Source organism: Erinaceus europaeus, chromosome 22 (genome assembly GCF_950295315.1).
Source record: "Erinaceus europaeus chromosome 22, mEriEur2.1, whole genome shotgun sequence".
NCBI classification, from domain to species: Eukaryota; Metazoa; Chordata; class Mammalia; order Eulipotyphla; family Erinaceidae; genus Erinaceus; species Erinaceus europaeus.
Window position 1 is genome coordinate 15,327,174 of NC_080183.1, and position 27,475 is coordinate 15,354,648.

A 27,475-nucleotide genomic window follows, 5' to 3' on the forward strand; every position below is an offset into this window, starting at 1 on the left:
TCCTAAGGGGATAGACTGTGCTGCCACAGGTCTTAGCAGTGACGGGCGAGTCCTAGTTGGTCAGTCTTAGTGGGCTTTTAGAGTTTACGCCTCCTAGTGCATATGGTTTAGTTTCTTTTGCTTTAATTTGCTTCTCTCTGATGGGTAAGGGTACTGAGCATTCATTTGATGGTGATCATTTGTGAATATGCTTCTTTTTTAATGTGGGATTTCTAGCACTTTGTTACCAAAGCTTTTATGCCAAAGCTACGGCAAACTAACCAAGTGAATATTTGAATTTTTAAGGTTTATGTATTTTGTGTCGCCTGTCAAATAAATCTTGGATAGCTTCAACTTCAGGAAGCTTTCTCTCTCACATTTTATTCTAGAAGGTTTTTTGTTTTTTTAAATTCTTTTTATAGGGAGTCGGGTGGTAGCACAGTGGGTTAAATACAGGTAGTGTGAAGCACAAGGACCGGCATCAGGATCCCTGTTCGAGCCCCTGGCTCCCCACCTGCAGGGGTGTCACTTCACAGGCGGTGAAGCAGGTCTGCAGGTGTCTGTCTTTCTCTCCCCCTCTCTGTCTTCCCCTCCTTTCTCCATTTCTCTCTGTCCTATCCAACACTGATGACATCAATAACAACAATAACTACAACAATAAAACAACAAGGACAACAAAAAGGGAATAAATAAATAAATATATAAAAAATTCTCTTTATTGGATAGAGACAGCCAGAAATCGAGAAAGAAGGGGGGGAGATAGAGAGGGAGAGAAACAGAGAGACACCTGCAGCCCTGCTTCACCACTCACAAACCTTTCCCCCTGCAGGTGGGGACCGGGGGCTCCAACCCGGGTCCTTGCTCACTGTGACATGTGCGCTCAGCCAGGTGCGACACCGCTTAGCCCCCCTTTTTCCTTCACAGTCTTAACTTGCAATTTACCGTCTGGAGCCTGGCAGGGGTGCTTCTGGTTGAGCACACACGTCACATCTGTTTCTGGTGTGCGCTAGGTTTGATTTGTGTAGGGTGTAAGGCAGGCTTGAGGTTTAGTTCTGGCCCTGTGGGTGTGCGTTGCTCCAGGCCTGTTTGGGGCACTGACTCCACTAATGACCTTGATATTGTTGACAGTTCATTGGAACGTAGGAGTCCATTTTTTAAAGCTATATCCAGTTTTCCTAAGCTGTGTGCTCACTCAGTTCTTTTGAAAAATATTTTTGGTAAGTAATTTAATAATGTTTTACAAAATTGCAAGAATTCAGAGCTGTAATTCCGTCCCCACACTGGGCATGTGCAAACACCATTCTCCACCAAGCTGGTCGCCCCCCACACACACTGAGTCTTGAAATTGGTGTGAGTTTCCCAGATTGGCTCTTTGAACGCCGTTTTTGGATTTTTTTTTTGCCTCTAGGGTTATTGTTGGGGCTCAGTGCCAGCACCACAAATCCACTGCTCCTGGAGGTCATTTTTTCAATTTTACTGGATAGGACAGAGAGAAATTGAGAGGGGGAGAGAAAGACACCTGCAGACCTGTTTCACTGCTTGTGAAGCAACCTCCCCCCCTGCAGGTAGGAAACTGGGGACTCAAACCAGGATCTTTGTGGGGGTCCTGGCACTTCAAACTGTGTGTGTTTAACCAGGTGTGCCACCGCCTGGCCTCTGGATTATTTATTTATTTATTTATTTATTTATTTATTTATTACCAGAGCACTCCTCAACTCTGGTTTAGGGTGGTGTGGGGGATTGAACCTGGGACTTTAGAGCCTCAAGCTTGAGAGTCTCTTTGCAGAACCATTATGCTGTCTCCCCTGCTCCTCTGGGTAATTTTGTATCCTTTGCTTTAGAGTGGTTTTTGTCAGTTTCCAAACCGAAGACGCCTCCTCGTGTTAGGGACTGCGCTGAATGTGCCGACTAATTTGGGAGCTGTGGTCACCATAAACGAATTTTTCATCACCTGGAAGTGGTCAATCTCTCCATCTGTTCAGATCTTCTCTGATTTTCTTTCTCTCAGTGGTCGGTCTGTTTCTTATGTTCTACAAGCTGGCTTTGTGGGGGTGCTGGGTCGCAGGGCTGTGTGGGCACAGATGTGGTCCCTCCCCTCTCTCCCCAGGCCCCATCTCTGCATACCACGTGTCCGCCAGCCTGTCAGCTCCCTCCACAGGACACGGCCCCCCACCCTACCCAAGCCCCCTGCTCCTCCCTTTGTGAGCCCTTGGATCTTCTGCAGTAGGTCACAGCTGATTCAGGTTTCAGCCTGCATTTTACGTTCTTTGTTCATCAGCTTCCTCCACCTTGAGCACGAGGCTTATGTCAGTCAGCGCATTCGACTCCTTGCAGTCTCATCCAAGTGGCAGCAAAATAAAGCTCCCTGACTCTGCCCAGCTGAGCATCAGGACCTTGTGCACACCGCACTGCCTTGCCGCTCAGCTGACTGGCTGCTTTTCCTTGAAAAGTCACACTCGTGGAAGACACGTTGATTCGACGGCCACTGTCACACCTCACAGTGCCCCCCAGCTGTCCTCCTCCATCAGAGGACACAGAAGAACCAGGCTGCCGTCACCCTTGCCGTCTGGTGACCCTCTGAGTCTTAGAGCTCCTGGGACGGACCCCGGCCCTCTGTAGCTACGTTTCGCATCGTTCTTCCTCTCTTCTCAGGCCCCACCTAGGAGTGAGCGTTCACTTTTCTCCTCCTGACTTATTTCGCCCAGCATGACTCCGCCTTCCATTCCAGTGGTTTCGGAACTCTTGAGTAGCATTCCACTGGCGATACATACCACAGCTGTCTTACCTTGGGCACTTGGGTTGTTTCCAGCTTTTGACTATTAAAAATAGCTCGACCTTGAACGTAGGCCTCTGCTCATGGGCGGACTGTGTTCTCTGGACAAAGTCTTGGGAAAGGGTTGTTGCATCCTATGGCCGGTCCGTTTCCAGGATTCCGGGGAATCTCCAGACAGTTTTCTGTAGGGGCTGGTCCAGCTAAGTGTCCTTTTGTCCACATGGCCACTACCCTTCTCTCCCTTCCCCTTTTGTCATGTGACATTCTCACAGGTGTGTGGTGCTTATTGTCATGTTCGCTTGCATTTCTCTGGTAAACGGTGTCTTCAAGCTTTTTCTTTTCATGTTTGTTCGCCAACAGAATAGCATCTTTGGTGAAGAATCTGTGTAGATCGTTTTCCTGTATTTGAATGGGGTTGTTAACGATTTTTTTTGTTTCGGTTTGCTGAGTTTTGTGAGTTCTTTTTACTTTCTGGTTATTAGTCCTCCCCCCCTTGTCTGATGTTTGGCATACGGAGATCTGATCATTGGGGGGGGGGGGGTCTCTTACTATTTTTGTGATGATGCATTTGGCTGTACAAAAGCTTTTCTGTTTGATGAAATCAAATCTTGTTGGTTTATGCTTATTCCCTGTCCCTCTTGTTGGACTCAAGACTCTGAAGACGTTTGTGAAGCAGACCTCATTCATTCCCATTGTTTTATTATGTGTATTTTCTGATTCCTGGCTTCATGTCTAATTCTCTGAGGCACTTTGACTTGCGTTTCTTACACAGTGGCAGGAGGACTCCCGGTTTTTCTCTATGGGATGGTCGGGCACCTCTGCCATCTGTTAGCCGTGCGTGTGGGGCTTGTTCCTGGACTCTGGATTCTGTGCAGCGACCTGTGTGCCCTTTTGCTTCCCGCCAGTCTGCGTCAACGCGGCCCGGCAGTGCGGTCAGAAACCAAGAGGACTGAGCCCCCATCGCCGGCTTTTTGTGGGTGTGGCTCCAGAAACCCAGCTGCTCAGTGGCCCTGCAGGAATGTTAGCGCCGGTTACCCCACCCCCCAGATGCTCGTGTGACTCTGATCAGGGCCTCAGGGGGGTCTTCACACTTGCTTGAGTGTCTGTAAGTTTCCTTTGTAAGGAATCCTAGTTTTCAATACACGAATCATTCACCCCTTGGTGAGATTTATTCATAGGCATCTAGTTCTTTGATATGATAAATGGGATTGCTTTCTTGGTTTTTCTTCTTCTAATTTCCTGCTTGCATAAAGCAATACTGTCAATTTTTAGGTATTGAATCCACACCAGCTGCCTAACAACGTGTTGCCTAATGACGTCTAAGAGTTTGCTCCAGACTTTTGGATTTTCTATATATGCTGTTCCTCACGTCATCTGTTATTGTTGTCGTCGTTGTTGGATAGGACAGAGAGAAATGGAGAGAGGAGGGAAGGCAGGGGGAGAGAAAGACAGACACCTGCAGACCTGCTGCACTGCCTGTGAAGAGACTCCCCTGCAGGTGGGGAGCCGGGGGCTCGAACCGGGATCCTTAAGCCGGTCCTTGCGCTTTGCGCCACGTGCGCTTAGCCTGCTGTGCTACGGCCCCAAGCCCTGTCACGTCATCTGTAGATAGTGATGTGCCTCTTTCAGTTTGGATCCTTTCTTTTACTTACACAGTAGGACTAAAATGCGGATAGGGAAACTTTCCAATGTTTCTTTAAAAATATTTATTTATTTATTGGACAAATAGAAATTGAGAGGGAAGGGAACGAGAGAGGGAATGACAGAGAGACCTGCACTACTCTTTCACCACTTGTGAAGCTTTCCCCCTGCAGGTGGGGACTGGGGGCTTGCTTCCTGACACGGACCTGTCATGCCATGAGTTTCCCTTAGTGCTCTTGTTTGGCATGTCCCGTAGATTCTAGTAGCTTGTGGCTTCATTACCATTTGTTTCCAGAAACATTAAGTTTCTTCATACATCAAAAAGTTGTTTTGGTATCTTTTATTATTATTATTATTATTTTAAATATTTATTTCCCCCTTTGTTGCCCTTGTTTATTGTTGTTGTAGTTATTATTGTTGTTGTTATAGATGTCACCATTGTTGGATAGGACAGAAAGAAATGGAGAGAGGAGGGGAAAACAGGGGGAGAAAAAGATAAGACACCTGCAGACCTGCTTCACTGCCTGTGAAGTGACTCCTCTCCAGGTGGGGAGCCGGGGGCTCGAACCGGGATCCTCAGGCCGGTCCTTGCACTTAACCCGCTTCGCTCCCGCCCAACTCCCTGCTTTGGTGTCTTTATATTTCTTCAGTTTTCATTTTGTGGCTGGTTGCTGGTTTGAAGGTGGTCTGAGAAGCTCCTCAGAGTGAAGGCAGTGCTCTGGTGTCCGTTGCTACTGCCTTTGTGACCCAGCAGATGGGCCGTCCATGACAACGTTGGGTGGGTTCTAGAATGTGTACACCTCCCCCCTGCTCTTTGCCTGCAGGGGTAGAAGGTAGGTGAAGAGGTCTGATATGTCTCACCTAATCTTTCTCCCTCTTTAAAGCTCTTGTCATCAACTTTGTGTCTGGTTCGTCTGTTTATTCAGGAGAGCGGAGTGTGTAAGTCCCCTCCTCATAGGCTGTCGCTGCCAAGGCACCTTTTTAATTCTGCTATTAGGTTCTTTACATATTTGGATGTCCTGTCACTTGGCACATAAATTCTAATGATGGCTGAGCCATTTGGTTGGCCGATGCCCTTCTCGTTGTGTGATGTCTGTCTGTGCCTCTCAGGCAACTCTTCTGCACGTAGAGCGTGGCTATTCCCGCCCTCTTCTGTGGCCAGTTAGTCTGTGTGACCCCTTTCTAGCCTTGCAGGTTGAGCCTGTATTTGTCCTGACAAGGCAAGTGGGCTTCCTGGAAGCAACATGTAGTTCTGTTTCCTGAGCCTCCCTCCTACTTACTGCCTTTCCATGGATGAGTTATAGGCCGATGGCAGCTAGTGAATTGATGGGTTTGAGAGATTATAAGGCCAGTATTTTATATGAGTATAGAGTGTGCTTAATTTTTTTTTGCTCTTTTTTGTTTGTGTTTTTGTTTTTAACACTTTAATGAGAGAGATGGGGAGACAAAGGAGAGAGAAAAGGAGAGGGAGAGAGAGGTGTGCACCAGAGCCCTGCTCAGCTCTGGCTGGTGGTGCTTAGGATTGAATTGGGGACCTCGGAGCCTTGGGAACCGAAGTACACCTGCAGTATTAGTATTTGTCCTGACACCTGCAGTATTAGTATTTGTCCAGACACCTGCAGTATTAGCATTTGTCCCAACACCTGCAGTATTAGTATTTGTCCCAACACCTGCAGTATTAGCATTTGTCCCGACACCTGCAGTATTAGCATTTGTCCCAACACCTGCAGTATTAGTATTTGTCCCAACACCTGCAGTATTAGCATTTGTCCCGACACCTGCAGTATTAGCATTTGTCCCGACACCTGCAGTGTCTCTGCTCCTCCTGTTTCCATCCCCTCTAGACTCTGATGACCCTGACATTTCCCTCCTTATGCTGCCTGCTGTTCCTCAGAGCTGCGTGTTTCCCTAGACCTTCTCTCCGTTCTCTTGGAAGCCAGACTTTCCCACTTGTCTTCTGTCCCTAATGTCCTTTCCTTTGCGTGAGTGAGTCTGCTTCCTAGTTTGACCATCCAGCTTCATATTCTTCACAAGCCGTTGGGAGTTTCGTTCTCATTTTCATACTTTCTGTCACATTAGTGAGTGACTCTTTCAGTCCCTGAGTGCCTGTATGTATCTGCTTCTCAGTGTGCAGGGGAGAGGTCTTCATACTTTCTGTCACATTAGTGAGTGACTCTTTCAGTCCCTGAGTGCCTGTATGTATCTGCTTCTCGGTGTGCAGGGGAGAGGTCTTCATTTCTTCGAGTGCCCACACAGTCATTTCCTGTGCTTGCCTCTGAGAGTGTCTCTGGATCAGCATCTTCCTGGGTTTGCGCGATAGCTGCGTTTGTCTCTGAAATGGAAGGATCACTAACAGCCATTCCTCAGTTTCGTGTGTTGGACTTGTCTTCTTTTGTTGACCAGAAGGTGCCGCTGTGGCTGTAGGGATCCTGGTCCTGGTCTCTGTGTGTCCTCCTCTGTAGATGAATTGTTGGGGAGAGGACGGGCCGAGGTGCCTGAATGTTCCTGGTGTCAGTGGAACAGCGCCTGGGTCCAGAGAGAGAATCCCCACCTACTTCAAGCCCTTTCCAGACCCTGCGGAGCAGGGTACAGCCATCCTTCCCACTCCAGCCTCCCCTGGAGGCAGGTTGGCCCAGTGCAGACTGAGGCTTTGGCCTCCTCAGGGCTCCTGGCGTGTTGGCCTCCTGCACTTACACAAAGACACAAGTTCAGAGCTTTGCTTCTCGGCAGCCATCTGGGGCCAGCACTCAGTACTCACAATGTCTCCAGTCCCCGAGCCTCGGACAGGACAGACGGCGGGGTGCCGGGATGGCGCCTTCTCCACTTGAGGGCTCCTTCCTCTCCCAGCTGCCTGCTGTCTGTGTGTCTTTGTCTTGCTGCTCTCGGGAATTACTTTTTACTGTTGTCTTTTGCCACTTTGGCTATGGTGTGCCTTGCTGGGCTCATCTTTGGGTTGATTGTGTGTGGCACCCGCTCAGCTTCTTGAGTCTCTTTTTTCCTTTGCTCAGTGCTGTGAAGTTGTCAGCTGTTAGCTCACACAGTGCGGTTCTCCAGTTCTCTCTCTCTCTCTCTCTCTCTCTCTCTCTTCGGGCGACCCAGGATGCAGATGTTGCTCTTCTTAGTGTTGTCATTGTTGGTTGTCATTTTTCTCTTGCTTTCTTCCAAAATCTCCTCCCTCTCTCTCATTGTCTCGTTTCCTCTGCCTTGTCGCCAAGCTGAGTGACTCGATGTTTGGCTTCCAGCGTTCTGCTGTCGAATCCCTCAGCCTTGTTCTTTATCTCAGCTGCCATGGCTTTAGCTCTTTGTTTCCTGTATGGATTTGTCCTGTATTGGAACATTTCTCCTCTTGGAGACTCTCCTGTGGGTGTCCTCACTTGCACAGTGAGCACCAGTATGTTTTGAAGTTTTCCTCAGGGAGCTTTCTTTCATCTGATGAATTTGGGGCAGTTTCTTGTCTTGGGTCATCAGTGAAGGTCATTCCCACCGCCGCCCCGTTGCTGATGTTTGCTGTGTTGCTGTGACCGGCGTGGTCAGTGCTGGGTCCTCACCGGACTGAGGCTGGACAGAGCTGGTGCTCAGGGTTGAGGCCTCTAGTCTCACTTTAGTGTTTTCATCCTCGTGTGTTTGCTATGTTACCCTCGGATTTTATAAACTTAATCCGGCCAGCTCTCTCCTCTTTTGCCACTTTAGAGACGCAGGACTAGTTGACAACAGACTATAAAGTAGCCCGCCACTTCCTGCTGGTCTTGACATTAGTTCTGCATAGTGTCTCCCTCTTCAACCACTCTGAAGAAACATCATCTGCTCTTTGTTTCCCAGGTCCTACCTGGAGCACAAGACCTCCATGAACTACATGCTGGCCACACGCCTCTTCCAGGACAGGTGGGGATTGGATTTGCTATTACTGGATGGAGACAGAGACATTGAGGGGAGGAGGCAGAGGGTGAGAGACGCCCGCAGCCCTGCTTCAACACTCAGGAAGCTTTCTCCCTGCAGGTGGGGACCAGGGGCTGGAACCGGGTCCTTGTGCGCTGTGTGTGTGCTTAACCAGGTGCACCACCGCCTGGCCCTGAGATTTGCCGGGTTTTTCTGCCTCCAGGTTTATCTCTGGGGCTTAGTGCCTGCTCATGTGGCCATTGAAAAACAGTTTTTTTTTTTTTTGGATAAGACAGAGAAATTGAAAGAGATGGGGAACATGGGGTGGGTGGGGGGAAAGACAGACACCTGCAGACCACTTGTGAAGCCACCCACCTGCAGGTAGGGAACCGGGGGCTTGAACCAGGATCCTTGGGCTTTGTACTATGTGTGCTTAACCCACTGCGCTGCTGCCCAGCCCCCAACGTAGATGCAATTTTAAGAGACTGGATCATCCATTCTTATGACAGAAGGGCTGTGAATGATCAGATGAGAAAGAGTGAAGGGAGCTAACTCACAAAGTACATGCACCGTGTTGTAGAGGAAAACACCAAAGCATGACCCATTTTACTCATGGGAAGTTGAGAAAGATGGAATCCCAATGGAGTAGTAATCCAGGCCTGTTTACGTCAGACTACAGACATGTGCTGCCCCTGAGAAGGAAGCGTTTCAGTGCAGTTCAGGGACTGACTTACCAATGTCAAGCCTTTTAGTTGTCAAGTGACACACTGACTCGCAGCACGTGTGCATGTGTATAGTCTCCCTGGATGTTTTGGTTTTGTTTTTCTTTGGTTTTGGTTTTTATTTTTTAAGTTACAGACAAAAGGCAAAAAGGGAGAAAGAGAGAGAGAGAGACCACAGCCGGGCTCGAACCAGAGAGACAGCGCAGAGCAACGCACTGGCCAGGTCAGGTACTCCGCCAGCCCACCAGGACCCTTGTAGTAACTGATTTCAGCCAGCCATTGAATTTCATGATCTCTTACCCGGAGGGAGATGGGATTTGTGACTCCTTTCTGCCACGTTGTGGCTATTACTATTGCGTAAGTGGCCACAGTGTGTCGCTTTTAATGTGGTTCCTTCACTGCTGCTTCGAACAGAAGCTCATCTCTTCCTGCGCGTGTCGCCTGGGCCCGGCCCGTCCTCCCTCCCACCTCTGGAGGCGCACAGGCTCCTCTGTCTCTAGCCACAGCTTCTGTGCGTAGTTACGCTCTGTGATTTTCTTTATGGTGATGGAACCATTCAGTGTCTTATCTGTGGCGGCGGGTACGTGACTTTTAGGGTTATGAATGGAAATATGGTACTGAACCAAGTACAGCCGTACACAAAAGAGCCTGTCAGGGCCTGGAAAATCAGTGTCAGGTGACAGCAAACCGAATGACAAGGATTTGCTCTAGAAGAGAAAGAAAATGCCAATTAAATGCGAATGGCACTCAGTTTCTGTAGCTGGAGCTTATGATTCTTGCTACTTTTACTTTATTTGCTAGGACAGAGAAATTTAGAGGGGAGGAGGGTTAGGGAGGAAGATTGTGAGGCTCCCCCTGCAGGTGGGGCTTATCGCTTATTTTAGAGACAAGGGAGAAACTCTCCTTAAGCTCTGGGCTGTTTGTTCTGGGGTGGAAATATTCTGATAAGTAACATTTTTGCATCAGTGAGCGTTGAGACCCCAGTCTGGGAGAGAGGCTGGGAAGACAGAGAGGGAGAGAGACAGAGAGGAGGGCTTGTCACAAAATACTTGTCTTTTGCTCCCTGCAGTTGAGAACAATAAACAGGATTTGATTTCTGACTAGATACTCCAAGACAAGAAATTGTTTGAATTCTCTCTAGAACTGACTTTGCCCTTCCCTTCTGCTTCTTAGCATCCCCCCAGCGCACCCCTCCTCTCTCAGAGACGCCTTCCCTCCCTCGCTCACCTCCACAGCGGAGTGTAGCACCGCGTGTGGGCTCTGCAGGGCGCTCTCTAACCCGCGTGTCCTTTCTGCTCCTGCAGGGGAAACCCACGAAGAAGCCTCCTGACAGGAAGAACACGGTAACTGCCTCTTACCCCTTGAGAACTTCTCGCCGTGCTCGTAACACGTGGCCCAGCACAGAGGAGGCCTGGTAGAGAGAGCCGTCCTCACTTTGACTCAGCTTGGATATTTACGTGAGAATGTTCCAGTCGAAACATTCTCGGTGGCAAGGTTTTAGCTTCACAAACTAAGTTTGAGGTTCACGTTTTCACAGCTAGTTCTGCCCTTTCAGTGGATAATGATAGTTTCCTCATTTGACTGTAAGGGGGACACAAGTCCTAAGGATATTTCAAGACTCCTACGGTCGTGTTGATTGAAACCAGAGCCCCGTGTCTAGTTGGCCATGCCTGGGCCTGACTCAGCACAACTGCTGGCTGTTTACAGTGGAGCCGGCAGTGAACGGAACAGGCACGGTCTTCGTTTTGCCCTGGAAGCTGGAGGCCTTCGAGGAGAGGCTGAGACGGCTTTGCCCAGCCAAGGGCTGTGCAGGAGCACACGCACCCTCTGATCTCTGATCTGAGAGCGTGAGGCCTGATGGCCACCCCCGTTCTTTGTTTGTGTCTGATGCTGAAAAGCAGTTGACAAGAGCCAACACCCATTTATGGTGTTGGATAAAGACCTCACAGAGACTGGGAATGGAAGGAAAATCCTCCGCAGATGAAAGGCGCTATCTGGCAAAGCCACATTCTCAGTGGGGACCAGCTGAAAGCTTTCCCCTAAAATTCCCCTAAAATGACTTCATCATTCTTAATAGCTGAGTAGTACTCCATTGTGTGCGTAGACCACAGCTTACTCAGCCACTCATCTGTTGTTGGACACCTGGGTTGCTCTGAATTCTGCCTATTGGAAATTTTGACCCAGACAAGAATTAGACAAGGGTGTCCACTGTCCCCACTGGTCTACACGGCTTTTCTGTCATTTCTGTTCTTTCCTTCTTCCTTCCTTCCTTTCTTTACCCCCTCTGCAGCAGGGAGCAAGCCCAAGACCTTACTGTTGAGTGACCACCCTGACCCAGTTCTCCCCACCCCTTTTATTTTTTTGAGAGCAAGGACAGAAAGAGAAGAGTCATCCCAGCACTGCTCCCACGGGTCACAGGCCCTCGAACGCAAGGCCTCACGCACAGGAGTGAGTTCTGCTGGGCACACTGTTACGCACTGCCTCTTCAGGAAGCAAAATGACAACAATACGATAACAGGATCTTTATTTTACATATAAAAATCAGAAAACATGGCTTCTCATCTGATCTTTTTTTTTTAAAGAAAGCACTTTTGTTTCTTTTCTCTTTTCCTTTTTTTTTTTTTTTGGTTATCTTTATTTATTGGATAAAGACTGCTAGAAATTCAGAGGGAAGGGGTGGTGGAGAGGGAGAGGCAGCTGAAGCCCTGCTTCGTCACTCAAGAAGCTTCCTCCTGCACATGGAGACCGAGGGCTCGCACCTGGGTCCCCGCACACTGCACGTGGCGCATCTGGCTAAGCACACATGACCACAAGGACCACGGTTCGAGCCCCCATTCTCCACCTACAGGGGTCAGGTGCACAGGCAGTGAAGCAGGTCTGCAGGTCTCTATCCCCTCCTCTGTCTCCCCAGCCTCTCTCAATTACTCTCTGTCCTATCCAATAGAAATCAGAAAAAAAGAAATGGCCACCAGAGCAGTGGATTCGCAGTGCCAGCCCTGAACCCCAGCCACAGCCCTGGTGGGCAGAAGGAAAAGAGGGGAAACATTATAGTTGCCATTCTCTTCCTGTTATTCCTTTTGATTTCAAAATCTTTGCATAATGGCAAAGATGTAGTGACATAGAAAAGCAATCTATGGAGTGGGGGTAGATAGCATAATGGCTATGCAAAGAAACTTTCATGCTTGAGGCTCCAACATCCCAGGTTCAATCCTCTGCACTACCAGAAGCCAGAGCTGAGCACTGCTCTGGCAAAATAAATAAATAAATACAAGCAATATGAAAGGGGCCTGAGTGGTGGCATACCACGTTAAGTGCACATAGTAAGAAGCTCAAGGATCCTGGTTCAAGCCCCCGGCTCCTCACCTGTTTGGGAGGTCACTTCACAAATGGTAAGGCAGGTCTGCCAGTGTCTTTCCTTCTCTCTCTCCCTCCCTCCCTCCATCCCTCCCTCTTTGCCTCTAGGGTTATCGTTGGGGCTTGCTTGGTGCCTGGTACCTGCACTATGAATCCACTGCTCCTGGAGGCCATTTTTCCCATTTTGTTGCCCCTGTTGTTGTTACTGTTGCCGTTGCCATTGCTATTGTTGTTGCATAGGACAGAGAGAAATGGAGAGAGGCAGGGAAGACAGAGAGGGGGAGAGAAAGACAGACACCTGCAGACCTGCTTCACCGCCTGTGAAGCGACTCCCCTGCAGGTGGGGAGCCGGGGGCTCGAACCGGGATCCTTCCGCCAGTCTGTCCTTGTGCTTTTGACCGCGGGAAGAGACTGACTAGGTAGAGCCACAGGGCGTGTTGACGTACAGGCCGTTTAGTTGTGTGATTAGGAAACGCTTCTGGCCTGTCGGTGGTGTGCAGTTCCATCTCATAAGCATTACTGGGCTGGGGACCTTCTTTTAAAGCAGTTTTGTTGTGTGTGTGTGGGTGGGGGGATATGACCAGAGCACAGCCACTCCTGTGTATTTGCTGGGGGGGGGGTGATGTCCTCGACATCACACGTGCAAACCCCGTGCCCTGCTGAGCAGCTCTGTGGATGAGTCTAGTTGTTGCTTGAAAATCAAAGACTCGCGGGAGTTGGGCAGTAGCGCAGCGGGTTAAGCGCACGTGGCACAAAGTGCAAGGGCCGACGGAAGGATCCTGGTTCGAGCCCCTGGCTCCCCACCTGCAGGGGAGTCGCTTCACAGGTGGTGAAGCAGGTCTGCAGGTGTCTATCTTTCTCTCCCCCTCTCTGTCTTCCCCTCCTCTCTCCACTTCTGTCCTATTTAACAACAACAATAATAATAACTACAACAATAAAGCAACAAGGGCAACAAAAGGAAATTAATTAATTGATTTTTTAAAAAAAATAAAATCAAAGACTCGCCTGCTCTCTTCACTGTGGAATTGGCTGATCTGTTCCCACAGTTGCATGTGCATGTCCAAGGGATTCCATTCAGCAGCTGGCATTATGGTAAACTCAGCTTGAACCAGTGTGAACAGTTTGCTAACGATGGGTGTCGATCTGGTCTGTCCACCTAGAAACACTGGCAAGTCTCCCCAGCCAAAACCGCAAGGATCTTCCCACCATAGCAGACTGTGAGAGCTCCTGGGGAGTTTCGGTGATTCCCTGACCTCAAGGGGGTCTCGCTTTGAGCTTTCCAGAGTGCCGAGACCGCCCACCTGGCTTCATCCACAAAAGGAGCACAGACCCCTTTTCAGACCAGGCGTCGGCTGTTGCCGCCTCCTCCACCTGTCCCATTTCCATTCTTCACCTCGTGGGGCTTGGCTTTGTCCCCTCTGCTGCCTCCAACTCCTGACCTGCACTCCGTGCCTCCAGGTGCTCTCCCCACACCCTGCTGTGGCTGGGGGCTCAGGAAGGCGCTCCTCTAGGCGCCAGGGTCAGAATCACCGAGGCTTCCCTCTTGAGTCTGCTGAGCTCTGCGCTGGTGCAGACGCCAATTCTCAGCCTTCCCAGCCCTGTGTTAATTTCCGCCGGGCTTGCTTTAATGAAATAATGCGCATACTCGAGAGAAAATTGCATAACGCTGAGTTCTCTTTCCTGCCTCCCTAGCAGAAGCACTAAAATGTTACCAGTGTCACTTCAGTCTTTTTTTAGTAGGTTTTATTTTCTTACTTGTTAATAAGAGCGAGACAGACAGAGAGAGGTCAGAGCCCTGCTCAGCTCTCTCTAGCTGATGGTGGTGCTGGGGTTTGAACCTGGGACCTCAGAATCTCAGGCAGCAAAGTCTTTTGCGGAGCCATTATGTTGTCTCCCCAGCCCATCACTTCCGTCGTTCTCAAGGTATAAGGTGCTCGTCTGCAGTAAGTGAGCAGCCAGCAGCATTAAATACGTATCACATTGTCTTTAGGGCGAGTTTGGTTCTGAACCTGCTGTTAGCAGAGTTAGAGTCCGACACACGTTCCCAGTATTCCCGATAGTGTGAAGGCCCTTCTGGGACCCTCTGGGGCGGCCCTGCCCAGGCTGCTGTCATCACACGTGCCGTCGGCCTAGGCCTGGGGATAAAGACAGGAGCGTTCTGAAGGTGTCGCTCTGTCATCTCTCCCCAGAATGGCCGTGGATGGGGCGCCAGAGTTGAAGGTGGAAAGTATGAACTCCAAGGCCAAGCTGCACGCCGCTCTCTACGAGAGGAAGCTGTTATCTCTGGAGGTGCGGAAACGGAGACGGAAGAGCAGCCGGCTGCGGGCGCTGAGGCCGAAATACCCAGGTGTGTGCCCGCGAGCGCCCAGCCGGCTGTGTAGACGGAGGGAGCCAGCGAGGCAGTTGGTTTTCTCGTTGTCACTCCTGGCTGACTTAACTTCATGGGGACGGGGAGTGGGGGGGGGGGGAGACAGTAGAGGCAAGGGGCCAAGGGAGGAGAGAGAAGAAGAAACACAGCCCCGCATCTGAGCTCCCTCAGTGTGGCGCGGGCTGGCCTTGAACCCAGGGCGGGCGGGTGCGTGCCGAGGCCGAGGAGCCCTCCAGGTGAGTGATTCTGTTGGCTCAGGCAGCTTAGTCAGACTCAGTGAACTGAAACCTTTCTGGTCACATCTACCTAATTTCTCTCAGTATAGATGCCCCCCCCCCCGAAACTCAATTTCAAAAAGGTCACACATTTTTAAATATTTATGTTGCATCAAGATAGAGTTGAGAGGCAAGAGGAGAGAGAAGGGGATGGGGGCCGTTATTTCACCACCCTGAAAACTTCCTCTCTGCAGGCGGGACCTCGGGCCTAAACCTGAGTCTTTGTGCCACCGCCTGGCCCTGCGTCCTAAGTGTCCAGACTTGCTCTGTTGTGTTTATATTGAAGGATGTGTAAGGGACACTCAGTCTGGCTCTGCCTCCCAGGAAGCGCTCATTGTCGTGTCATGTAGATTCCTGACTCTTTTGAGCTAGTATTCGCTTGCATTTAGGGGGGTCCTGGGCATTCATAGTGAGGTATTTTTTTTTCTTTATGTGAAGTCTAAGTCATCATCTAGTTCATTGGTGAGTGATGCACATGACTTAAAGAATCGTTTTGTGTTTAGAGAGAGCAGGATACTGCTCAATTCTGGCAGAAGATGATGCCAGGGATTGAACTCATGACCTCTGGGGGGCCCAGCATACAAGTCAGTGCTGTCATAGGCTGAGTTGTCTCACTGGTCCGGAATGGTGTCAATATTTCAGACATGAACGGAAGGGCATCTCTTCCTCTCACAGATCCTCCCGTGTTTTAAGTTGGTTAGTCACCGCCTGACTTGCCAGTTCCCCTTTGCTTAAGCACCCACTTCAGGCGCGTTAGCCACGGTCATTCCGCTGGCGAATAGACAGATAAGATTCTTTTCCTCGTGTTCACTTTGAAGACAGTGACAAGCAGAGCAGAGACCGGAAGTGGTCTAGATAGATAGAGGCAACTCCTCTGCTCTTTGTCCCTCCAGTAACGCTGCCCTTGTGAAGTCTCTGACACATCACAGGCATTATTCTGAGCTGTCCCTTACCTTCCCTGTGACCATTATTGGGATTATGTGAGCTTCAACTCTAAGGAAGACTGCTAGTAGGTTTTATAATATGGAAGTTTGGAGCTGACGCTGCATGCTGTTGACTTTATGCCTTATTCAAGGTTGTATTGAGAAGTGGGTTTTTATCAAACAGATTAAATGAAGGTATTAGGAGAGAGGAAACTTGAATCCTTTTTTCAGCAACATGAGTGATTCTTCGCATTTAGTGATTACCCAGCCAGCTGAAAAGAATGTTAGAACTGAGACAGAGAGTGAAGAGGAGGAGGACGTCACGCTGGACAATGAGGACGAAGAGCAGGAAGCCTCCCAGGAAGAGTCCCCAGGCTCCCTGGGGGAAAACCAAGCCAAGTTCTCCTCGCTGGGTGTGATGGCGGAGAACTCACCCAAGGAAAGCGCCTTGAAAGAGTGGGCGCGCAAAGGAGACCCGTGCTGCAGAGCTGAGCCCCACGAGCCAGGCGCCAAGTTCAACCTGATGCAGATTCTGCAGGACAACGGCAACCTCAGGTGTGTACCCCCCGCGCTGGGGCAGGGCCCACGGCCCACAGCCGCACGCCGCACACCGCCGGCTCCCACTGGCTCCCCAGACGCGTGTCGGGGCTCGGCGGCGGCGGCGGCCAGTAAGTTCAGGGTGAGGGTGGCGACGCCACGCGTCTGAACTTTGACCTCCATGTGGGCAGAGGAGTCTTGGGACACAGGAAAGGAGGGTGGGGGAGACAGCAAGGAGGCCTTGACTGGTGAGGAGTTTGGGAAGGCTGGGAGGTGGCGCGTACATTGTGATGGCGTCAGCCCTCAACAAATACGGTGGCTTTTTGTTTGTTTTATTTTTCATTCAGAAATACAAAGAGGGAGACACCACTGCACTGGAGCTTCCTCTGGTGCCATAGTGTCTCCCACATGGTGCTTGGCTTGAACCCTCCGCCACGAGCTCTCTCTCCAGCCCCAATAGATACTGACGGCTCACCGGCTTTGTGTCAGAAATTGTGCTTGACTGTGTCATGGTGTAGCAGAGACCGAGACGGGCCTGTGGAGCCTGTCTGTAGTGCTGTGGGGCCAGCAAACATGGACACAGGATGGCTTCAGGCAGTAAGGCTTGCTGGGGAGACAGCACTGAGGATTGCTTTTGATTGTGGCGTTCAAGGGCGAGCCCTTGAGGCGAGTAAGTCATGGCAACAACTGCAGAACAGCGAGTGTGAGGCCTGGAAATGTGAGCCCGCGTAGTTGTGATTGGGACACACGGGTGGGAAAGAGACTGGGAGCATCGAGGCGCTCAGCTCAGCCAAGCAAGTGGCCAAGTGACCAGCCTGAGTGCCAGGCGCCTGTCCCTAGTGTCACCAGATCTCACTGTCTTTCTTACAAAAATTAATCTTTTTTTAAAATTTCTTTATTGGGGGATTAATGCTTTACAGTCTTTTTTTTTTAAAAGGGGCAGGATTAGATAGCATAATGGTTATGCAAAGAGCCTCTTGTGCCTAAAGCTCCAAAGTCTCAGGTTCAATCCCCTGTACCACCATCAACCAGAGCAGAACAGTGTCTGGTGAAAGAGAAGAAAGAAAGAGAGAGAGAGAGAGAGAGAGAGAGAAAGAAAGAAGTGAATCTAGGGGCCATGGAGTTGGTCTGTCAGGTGAAAGGCATGCCTTCCACACATGAAGAGCTGGGCACCTCTAGCGGGGCGCCAAGGACAGAGCTGAGTGGAGATGCAGTGACAATGGTAGGGCCTTGCTTTGGTGCCAGTATCTTTCAAAAAGTTTAAAATAAAAACTTGGGCTGGGTGGGCACCATGGAGTTAGTGCAGACCAGTGGTTCTCTGGCCATGTTCCCCAGAGCTACCCCGTGGTCAGTGGGGCATCACAGTGGCTCCTGGGGGCCTGTGGGAGACCTAGACTAGGACTGCAGGTGCCAGGCCTCAGCCCCTGGTTGTGGGTTTTCTAGTTTGAGGGTCCATGGAATATTCCTCTCTCTCTCTCTCTCTCTCTCTCTCTCTCTCTCTCGTTATTTTACAAAATTACATGTCAGCAGGGGTTTGCATCCACACCACTCCCACCACCAGAGTTCTGGCTCTTCAGTCTCCCCACTGCTGTCCACGTTCCCCTAAGGCTGTGGACATGCGCCAGCCGCCTTCTCTACAACTGTCTGTCCGTCTTTACACACAGTTGCCCCTTCTTTTTCTGATTGAGTCCTCTCTTCCCCTCCAAGCCGCTCATGACCACATTACTCCCTCTATATGCCCCTCTCCTTTCCCTTCTCTCTCTCTCTCTCTCTCTCTCTCTCTGGGGACTGATGGAGCTGGAGTGCAGAGCCCTCTTCTCTTCACTCTGTCACTTCTCCCTCACTCATAGAATCTTTTATTTAAAGAAAAAAGATTTCTTCAGTATAACTCTTTAAAAAATATTTGATTCATTAATTAATGAGAAAGATAGGAGGAGAGAGAGAAAGAACCAGGCATCACTCTGCTACATGTGCTGCCAGGGATTGAACTCAGGACCTCATGCTTGAGAGTCCAGTGCTTTATCCACCGCAGCACCTCCCGGACCCTTCAGTATAACTCTTTAGGTTCCGTTGTTTAATACTTCTTTGGCTCTTTGACTGTCCAGATGTGCCCAGTAACTTAAGCAGGCACCAGTGGCGCCGCAGAGAGCCCTCTAGCAGGCTCTGTAGACGTGTGCATTTTGATTTGAGGCAAGATAAGGATTGAAACAGTCCCCTACCCAGAAGGCCGAGCCCCTCAGCACCCTCTGTTTCTGGCTCTCTCTACCTGCTGAGTTGTTGACCAAGCTTAAGGGTCTCTTTCTTGTTCTTTTTTGACTGGCAGATATTTTGATGCTAAGGTAAAACCACTGAGGTGTGTTTGAGGAGAAACTGGGGTATGATTTCCAGGTGGACAAGAAGATGGTTGTTATTCTGACTGAGAAATGTTTGAAAGACCCTCAGTTAGTTTCTAAACCACACTGCCGGCTCCTGGGAGCTGTTTGAACCAAGCAAAGATAGAGCCCTTTGTCATTCCTGCCACCAAGAGTCACGGCTGAGGCTCCGTGCCACTCCCCGTGGCCACTGGTTCCCTGTTTCTTCTGAGGGAGAGAGACAGCGAGAAGGAGAGACACCTGCATCACCACTCCGCCATGTGGGAAGCTGTCCCCCTGCAGGTGGGGACAGGCTGGGACCCAGGTCCTCAAGCAGAGGAATGTGTGTGCTCTACCGGGTGCAGCTCTTTTTTTTGTCCTGATGTTCTGAAGGTCTCTGACTCCCCTCCGGCCAGTCCTCCAGCACCCCCGAAGCTAGGCCTAGAGCTCTTAGGAGTGTGGCTTTGTTCTGGGCCAGTCTCTCAGCCTCACCGGGGAGGAACAGTGAATAGAAAGCCTACAGGGAGCGTTCGGGTGAGGGCTGCAGACAGGCTGTGCTGGGCCTTGACGCTGGCTGAGGCAGTTTGGCTGGGGTGACAGAAGCCGGTGAGCGGAAGTAGCCAACGTCTCTCCTGAAAGAAGGCGGTTCTACTTGAGTGAGCGGCAACTTCTGCCCTCCTGGCTGCAGTTTGACCAGACGTCCTCACTCCCACCCAGGCCACCGGCAGCCAGCCCTGGGCCCCCTCGTGACGCTTCCTGTGCGTGAGCGCTCCTGGTTCCGGTCCGCTGCCCGCCCCACTGTGTGCCCCTGGTTAGACTCCCTTGTCCTAGGCTCTCACCGTACAAGGCCTCGTCCTTGATAAAAACACGACCTTAAACTCTGGCCTCGTCCTTCCATTTTCTAAGGAGCTTCCTGCTTTAGAGATGTCTTGCACACGAAAAGCTTAGTTGCTGAGCAAACGGCGGGCGTTGGCACTGACGACAAATGCTGTGCTTAGGCCTCCGGAGAGAGAGGAAGCTTGCTGTGTCTCTACACAGGCTCTTGCCAACATCCCTTCGTTTCCTGCCCACTCTCCCCAGAAAGAAAGTCGTTTCGAAGTTGAAATAGAAGAGGCAAAAGAATAGGAAACTGTCTGCTACTCTCTGATACGACCGCACTCATTCGTGCCGTCGTGTGTGGGGTGGGCTTCCCTTTCTGTAGCAGTCGTGAAGGAGACCCTCTGAGGCCAGCGCTCTCCGCCGGCCGCCCTTTCTGTCCGATAACTGTGTGCTGTTTTGGATTTCTGTAGCAAAGTGCAGGCCCGAATAGCATTCTCTGCCTATCTCCAGCATGTGCAAGTCCGTCTGCTGAAGGACAGCGGCGGGCAGACCTCCAGCGCCAGCTGGGCCGCCAAAGAGGACGAGCAGATGGTGAGTCTCCGTTTAATTCTGTCGGCACCAAGTGTGAGCCCCCCCCCCCCCCATGAAGGACCAGTGCACTTACCTGCTGTAGGTTTCTCACAGGAAGAGATCTTTTCATCTGGAGACACGTCCCTCACACTGCGTATTCAGGGGACTGATGTGCTTCATTCCGCAAGTGAAGACCAGTTGTACTTTGTCCATCCTGGGCCCCTCTCACAAAGGTTTCGCTGCTTCAAGTTGTGTTTACCCTTTGAAGTAGACACGCCCACCCCCATTTTACAGACTAGAAAGCAGAGACCGGGAAGAGTGTGTGTGTGTGTGTGTGTGTGTGTGTTTGGGTAAAGACAGAGGGAAACAGGGAGAGAAACGCCTGCAGCCCTGTTTCACTGCTCGTAAAACTTCCCTGCAGGTGGGGACCCGGGGCTTGAACCCAGGTCTGTGGCCATTGTTTTGTTTGTTTGTTTTTGTCTCCAAGGTGATTTCTGGGGCTTAGTGCTGGCACTACAAATTCACTGTTCCTGGCCACCATTTTTTTCCTCTTTCTTTTTTTATAAATTTTATGTGATACAACAGAGAGAAGTTGAAGGGGGGGAGTAGTAGACAGGGAGAGAGAAAGATACCTGCAGACCTGCTTCACCGCTCGTGAAGCATTCCCCCCCCCCCCCGGACGGCCAGGGGCTCGAACCCGTGTCCTTGTGCATAGTACTGTGGGCTCTTAACTGGGTGTGCCATTGCCCAGCACTGGAAAGTGGGCTTTGAGCTTGTGGCTCCACAATGCATGTGGCGGGACTGGGACTTGAACCAGCTGGTGTCTCATTCATGATCTGCTCTTCCTGCGTTCCCAGGTGTCTCCAGACTATCTCTCCCAGGGATCTGGTTATTCCCTTGAAAGTTTACATTTTGTCACAGGCCTTCTGAGAATCTGTCTCTCATTTAACTTCTTTTTTTTGCGAGTTGGCACTTTACAAAGCTCTTAGGTTAGTGGAGACAAACTTCTGTCACTGTTTTCAGCACGTGTCAGTCCTGTGCGCGTGCCGAGACCCGCAGTTCTAGTAAGGGCTTTGTTGCTGGTGATTTAACAAGGCAGATCCGACCTCCCTGGCTGACCATGGGTAAGATCAGTGTTTATAGGAGGCTTGAGCCTTTTAAACCACAGGCGTCTCCCACTAAAAAGAGGAAATTTCAATACTGAGAAAGCTGAGTCTTCTGTCCAACTCAGTGGTGACCGTCTTGTAACTTCCAGCTCTTTACACACAGGCCAGTGTGCCAGGCTGATTAGAAAAACACAACTTGTGAGTCTCATGTCGCCGGCCCAACCCAGAGATAAAGCCTTGTGCCCTGTGAAAAAGCCCTTCAGCCACCATTGGAAAATGTAGCTCTTCTCTTTCCAAGTGGAAATTGAAACTCCCTTTTTGAGAGTCAGTCTGTCTGTTCCATGTCAAAGAAGCGGCCTTTCAATATAGCCATTAAAACCCCTCTGCGGTGCAGAAGCAGAGCAGAGCTGCGAAATCTGACCCGCTGGATGCGGGACCAACCCTGTGGTCTGGAATCACTTGGCACCAAAGGACAGAGAGAATGACAGCCAAACTCAAGTGAATAACTACTGCGGCGGTTGGCCCGGAACCCGCGGGACTTGCAGCCATATTTAGGGTCCTCATTGCGGGACTTAATCATCAGCTCGGTCCATCCCTTCTGGAAACAGATGTAGAGGGCCAGCCAGGCAGCTCACCTGGACGGCGTGCTTGCTTTGCCGTGTGCGTGAACCAGGATTGAGCCCAGCTCTCACTGCACTGGAGGCAGCTCAGTGCTCTAGTGCCTTTCTCTCTCTCTCTCTCTCTCTCTCTCTCTCTAACTGTGTGTGTGTGTGTGTGTGTGTGTGTGTGTGTGTGTGTGTCCCCAACAGTGAAAACTTCACAGTCACAAAACAAAGACAAGGAAAATAGAGAGCAAGCTCCACCCCTTTACCTGGTGATGGTGACGGTGGCCTAGAGGTGCTCGCGATCCCCCCTTCTTTTTCCTCCCTCCCTCTCTCACTCCTTCACCCCCTCCCTCCCTCTCTCTCCCCCTCCCTTCCCTTCCTCTCTGTGTCTGTGTCTGTCTGTCTTTCTCCTTTTCTTAGTGAGAGATAGAAGGAAAGAGAAAAGGAAACCAGGGAGTCGGGCGGTGGCGCAGCGGGTTAAGCGCAGGTGGCACGAAGCGCAAGGACCAGCGTAAGGATCCCGGTTCGAGCCCCTGGCTCCCCACCTGCAGGAGAGTCACTTCACAAGTGAAGCAGGTCTGCAGGTGTCTGTCTTTCTCTCCCCTCTCTGTCTCCCCCTCCTCTGTCAAGTTCTCTTCCTATACTATACAAAAAAAAAAATGAGATAAAATGGCCTCCAGGAGTAGTGGATTCGTAGTGCAGGCGCCGAGCCCCAGCAATAACCTTGGAGGCAAAAAGAGAGAGAGAGAGAAGAGGGAATCAGGCATCACCCTGCAGCGTGTGGTGCTGGGCTTGAGAGTCCAGCCTGCTGTCCCACCTCCCTGAGCGCAGGCCCAGTTCTTGGCCACAGGACCTCACATCACACGGCAGCTCCATTGGCTTCAAAGCCCTCAGCCCTGCAGACTATCACGGGTGTCTTGATGTCACGAGCCAACTGGCCCAGAGACTGAAGGCCTGGCCCCGAGGCTAGTGAGCTGCGTCCTGGCTCCGACGGCTTGTGCTCTGGTCCCTCGTTCTAGAGGAGGGACAAGGCAGAGGCCGCTCAAGAACCCGTTCTCTCTCTTCCCTCATCATCTTCAATGACTGCGTTTCTTCACCGCTTCTGCTCACTTTATTGAAAATGATGCCTTGAGATCACCCCACAGTGCCCAGAGTTTGTCCTGACCCCCCCCCCCATTTTGCAGCCCCCGCCTCCTGGAAGCTTTCCCCTCTGGGCCGCTACAACCGTTTGTTCCTACATAGTCCTTGTTTCCGTCAAAGCGGGTTTCGGTCAGTCACACTTTTCGTCACTACATATGTCTTCTGGGTTCTCCTCTGTCCTATGTCTGACTGTCTCTATACCCTGTCCCTCCCTCCTGAGGTGACCTTCTCTGCCTCCATCCTTCCAGTTCCCACCTCCCATCCCGTCCCTCAGTGCTATTTTGTTGTTGTTTAAGATTTGTGTATTTTTATTTATTCACTTTTTTATCACCACCAGGGTTATTGCTGGGGCTCGGTGCCAGCACTACGAATTCACTGCTCCTGGCGGCCATTTTTTTCCTTTTTTTCTAATTATTGTTAAGATGTGACAGAGAAATTGGAGAGGATGGGAAGATAGAGAGAGGCAGAGAAAGACGGACACCTGCAGACCTGCTTCACTGCTTGTGAAGCGGATCCTCCACAGGTCTTCTTCTTCTAGCGTTTGCCTCCTCCACAGGTGGGGAGTGGGGACTCAAACCCGGGTCCTTGTGCTTGGCGATAAGTGCACTTCCCCAGGTGTGCCACTGCCTGGCCCCCGGTGCTACATTTCCTTCAGGGGTGACGGCTGCACGTTGAAGTGTGCAGCCCTAGCTGTCTGTGGAGAGCGGCTGCCTGCACGCGTCCTTCCTGTTTGGATGCCCTTGCTGGAGGCCGAGCCAGCATGCCTGTGGCTCCATTTTGTCTTCTGCCCTTCCGTTCACCTGCTTGTCCTGCATCTTCGTGGGTTTTTTTAAGGTTTTTTTTTTTTATTAGCTTTATTTTTCTTGGATAGAGACAGCCAGAAATGGAAAGGAATGGGGAGGGAGAGAGACAGAGAGACACCTGCAGCCCTGCTTCACCACTCGCGAAGCTTTCCCGCTGCAAGTGGGGACTGGGGGCTCGAACCCGGGTCCTTGTGCACCATGACATGTGTTGGTGGCGGGCACAGCGCAGCTCTCCCCTGGCCTGTCACGCAGCCCCCCGCAGCCTGTCACAGTGCCCACTTTCCTCTCCCGGTTCCTCCGCAGGAGCTCGTGGTGCGTTTCCTCAAGCGAGCGTCCAGCAACCTCCAGCACTCACTGCGGATGGTGCTGCCCAGTCGACGGCTGGCCCTACTGGAGCGCAGAAGGATCCTCGCCCACCAGCTGGGGGACTTCATCACCGTGTACAACAAGGTGGGTGCCTCCTGCGCCCGCGGTGGCCGCGGGAGGCCTTGTCTTGCGGGGTGGCCCGGGGAGAAGGCCCGCCGCGCCGGAGCCCCTGGATGGAGAGGCTGCATCCCAGAAGGCACCGTCCTGAGCTCTGGGAAGGCTGAGGGGCCCGGGCTCCGCATGGGCCCGGCCATGGCCGTGTCCGTGGCGGCACTGGATCGACTGCCCACGGCCAAATGGGACTGTGGGTGTGAAACTCAGAGTCTCACTGGCTAGATCGACTGCCCATGGCCAAATGGCGCTGTGGGTGTGAAACTGAGTCTCACTGTAGGAAATGACGTGCGTCGAGCTGTTTCTGTCCCAGTGGTCTCCCCTTGAAAAGGAACGTTTCATCAGAATGTCTTCCTTGAGAACAGAATACCTCGTTCCTGGGATGCACAATGTCTGAATTTTCCAGTGAGGCCAGCACAGACACTACCTAGCTAGACTATTCTGTGGCTCACTTTACCTGCCAGGCTCTCAGGGAGCCTTAGCAGTGTCACCAAAGAGTGCGATCATTCTGTGGGAAGGAAAGCCGAGGCCTAGAAATTAAACCAACAGCCATGATTTGCTCCAGGTCTGTCCTGCATCTTGTTGTGTCTGATTTAGATAAAGACGCTATTTCATTTGAGTGCCTGTAAGGGATGTCTTCTAAGGCCTTGCTTTCTCCTCCCTAACTGTAACAACATTTAGAGTCTGTTCTCAACGGTGGCCACAGACATTGCTAAACTGCTAGAAAAAGCTCTTTTCTCAGGAGTCAGGCGGTAGTGCAGTGGGTGAAGCGCAGATGGCACAAAGCACAAGGACCGGCGTAAGGATCCCGGTTCGAGCCCCCAGCTCCCCATCTGCAGGGGAGTCGCTTCACATGCAGTGAAGCAGGTCTGCAGGTGTCTGTCTTTCTCTCCCCCTCTCTGTCTTCCCCTCCTCTCTCCATTTCACTCTGTCCTACCCAACAACGAGGACATCAATAACAACAATAATTAACTACAATAATGAAAAACAACGAGGGCAACAAAAGGGAAAATAAATATTTTTTTTAAAAAAGCTCTTCTCAAAAAAAAAATACACATGTATTCTGCAACTTTTTTTGGAAATTTTGACCTATTTAATAAAATAATGTCAGAAAGCAGTAGATCAGATTTTGAAGTGGCAAAGTTATATGGGAGAATTACATTTACCATAAAGACAGATTAAGTCTCTGGTAAATGAAACCAGATGTTGAAGTGTATCGGTTATTAGTCAGTTTTATCTTCTTTTTCTGTGGGGCTTGGGCATTGTGTAGGAAACAGAACAAATGGCTGAAAAAAAATCGAAGAAGAAACTGGAGGAAGAGGAGGAGGATGGAGTGAACGCAGAAAACTTCCAGGAGTTCATCAGACAGGCAAGGTAGAAATACTCCTTTGTTTTATTTAGTAGTAGTAGTAGTAGTAGTACAAGTTTAGTAACTGAAGTTGGGGAGACAGCATAATGATTCTGCCAAAAGACTTAAATGCCCAAGGCTCCAAAGTCCCAGGTTCAATCCCAAAGTACCATAAATCAGAGCCTAGCAGTGCTCAGACCTTTCTCTCTACCGCTCTCATTAAAATAAAGCAAGTGAGATATATTTAAAGAGAGAATGAGATTAGGGGAGAGAATGGAGAAAGAAAGAAAGTAAGAAAGAAAGAAAGAAAGAAAGAAAGAAAGAAAGAAAGAAAGAAAGAAAGGGCCCAAGGACTCAACTTTAGCACAGGTGGTGCCAGGGATTGAACCTAGGACTTCAGGCTTGCAAGTCAGTGTCCTGACTGGCTGGACTGTCTCCCCGGGCCTGACCTTCTTGATGAGTAAAGACTGTCTCATTCCTTCTCCCACTGAGTTTCCAGTGTGCCCTTGTTTCTGACATCTGAAGTCACTTGTAGAACAAGGAGAAAAAGAGTCTGGTAGGTGTGACCTCTGCAGGCCTTGTTGCCATGGCTCCAGCCTTCAGAGAACTTCAGAGGGGCCCATGACAGGTGGGAGAACACAGGCTGTGAGTGCTGACTGGACCTGAGTTCCTCCCTGTCCCACGGCTGGAGTCCTGGGCAGCTTTTGCCATTATTGAGTGGGCTGAGGAGTTGGCATGTTCTCATGTTCCAGAGGTCACTCCTCATTTATACACAAGGGAGCAGACCTTTCACACTGAAGATCCTAGCATTGATGTCCTTACCTGGACACAAGTCAGACAGGCTCTTTCATCACCTGGCATTGTGTTTTCAAAGGAAGAAGGACCAGGAACATTTAATTTTTAATTTTGCTGTGTCTACATGGGAGGCCTCTTTTTAAAGTTGATTTAATAATGATCGACAAGACCGTAGGATAAGAGGGGCACAATTCTACACAATTCCCACCACCAGAGTTTTGTATCCCATCCCCTTGATCGGAAGCTTCTCTGTTTTTTACTCCTCTGGGAGTCTGGACTCAGGATCATTATGATGCAGAAGGTGGAAGGTCTGGCTTCTGAAATTGCTTCTCTGCTGGACATGGGTGCTGGCAGGTGGATCCACACCCCCGGCCTGTTTCTGTCTTCCCCTAGTGGGGCAGGGCTCTGGGGAGGCAGGGTTCCAGGACACACTGGTGAGGTCGTCTGCTTAGGGAAGTCAGGTTGGCATCATGGTAACATCTGCAACTTAGTGGCTGAAAAAGTCTTATGATATAAAGCAGGGCAAATTGTACAATAATCAGGAACTTAAAGGTAAGAATAGGACAGATGAAACTTGGGATCTCCATTTTGGAAAAGGCTAGTAGTTAACAGTTTAGGTCTATTCAAAGGGGCCCATGACTTAACTAATTTTTGCCCGAGCCTGACAGCTAACATGTGGGTGGGCTGAAGGTATTGCGTGGGGAGGCGGTGTCAGAGTTGGAAAAAGGACCAGAAAGCTGGATCAGGGCAGAAAGTAGCTCCCAAATATGGGAAAGTATATAAATAATGCTAACTGTAAACCCCTTGCCTGTAGGTCTGAGCTCTCATCCTGTGGTCATAGCTGGGAACATTCTTTCTAAAACAGTTTTGCAAAGCCACTTAAATAAAGGACAGATGACTTGTACAGCACCGCTAGTAAGGTTTCAGCTGTCGCCGTCTGTCACCAGAGAAAAAAGCAGCACAGAGCTGACTGACGACTTGTAAGGTTGGCGCAGACGGCCGTTTGGCTGTTT

General features: G+C 50.5%; 1 protein-coding gene across 10 annotated transcripts in view; it reads left to right on the top strand.

Moving 5' to 3' along the window:
* The window catches only part of TTLL5 (tubulin tyrosine ligase like 5), a 157,748-nt gene that overhangs the window by 58,513 nt on the left and 71,760 nt on the right, over positions 1–27,475 (top strand). For 9 of the 10 annotated variants that reach the window (XM_060181298.1, XM_060181297.1, XM_060181294.1 and 6 more), the window contains 7 exons: positions 8,213–8,275; positions 10,296–10,334; positions 14,535–14,692; positions 16,169–16,466; positions 20,089–20,209; positions 24,146–24,292; positions 25,590–25,693. In XM_060181298.1, coding sequence (XP_060037281.1) covers positions 8,213–8,275; positions 10,296–10,334; positions 14,535–14,692; positions 16,169–16,466; positions 20,089–20,209; positions 24,146–24,292; positions 25,590–25,693 — 930 coding nt within the window. The remainder of the gene's footprint in view (positions 1–8,212; positions 8,276–10,295; positions 10,335–14,534; positions 14,693–16,168; positions 16,467–20,088; positions 20,210–24,145; positions 24,293–25,589; positions 25,694–27,475) is intronic. The other variant, XM_060181295.1, reaches the window with a different exon arrangement.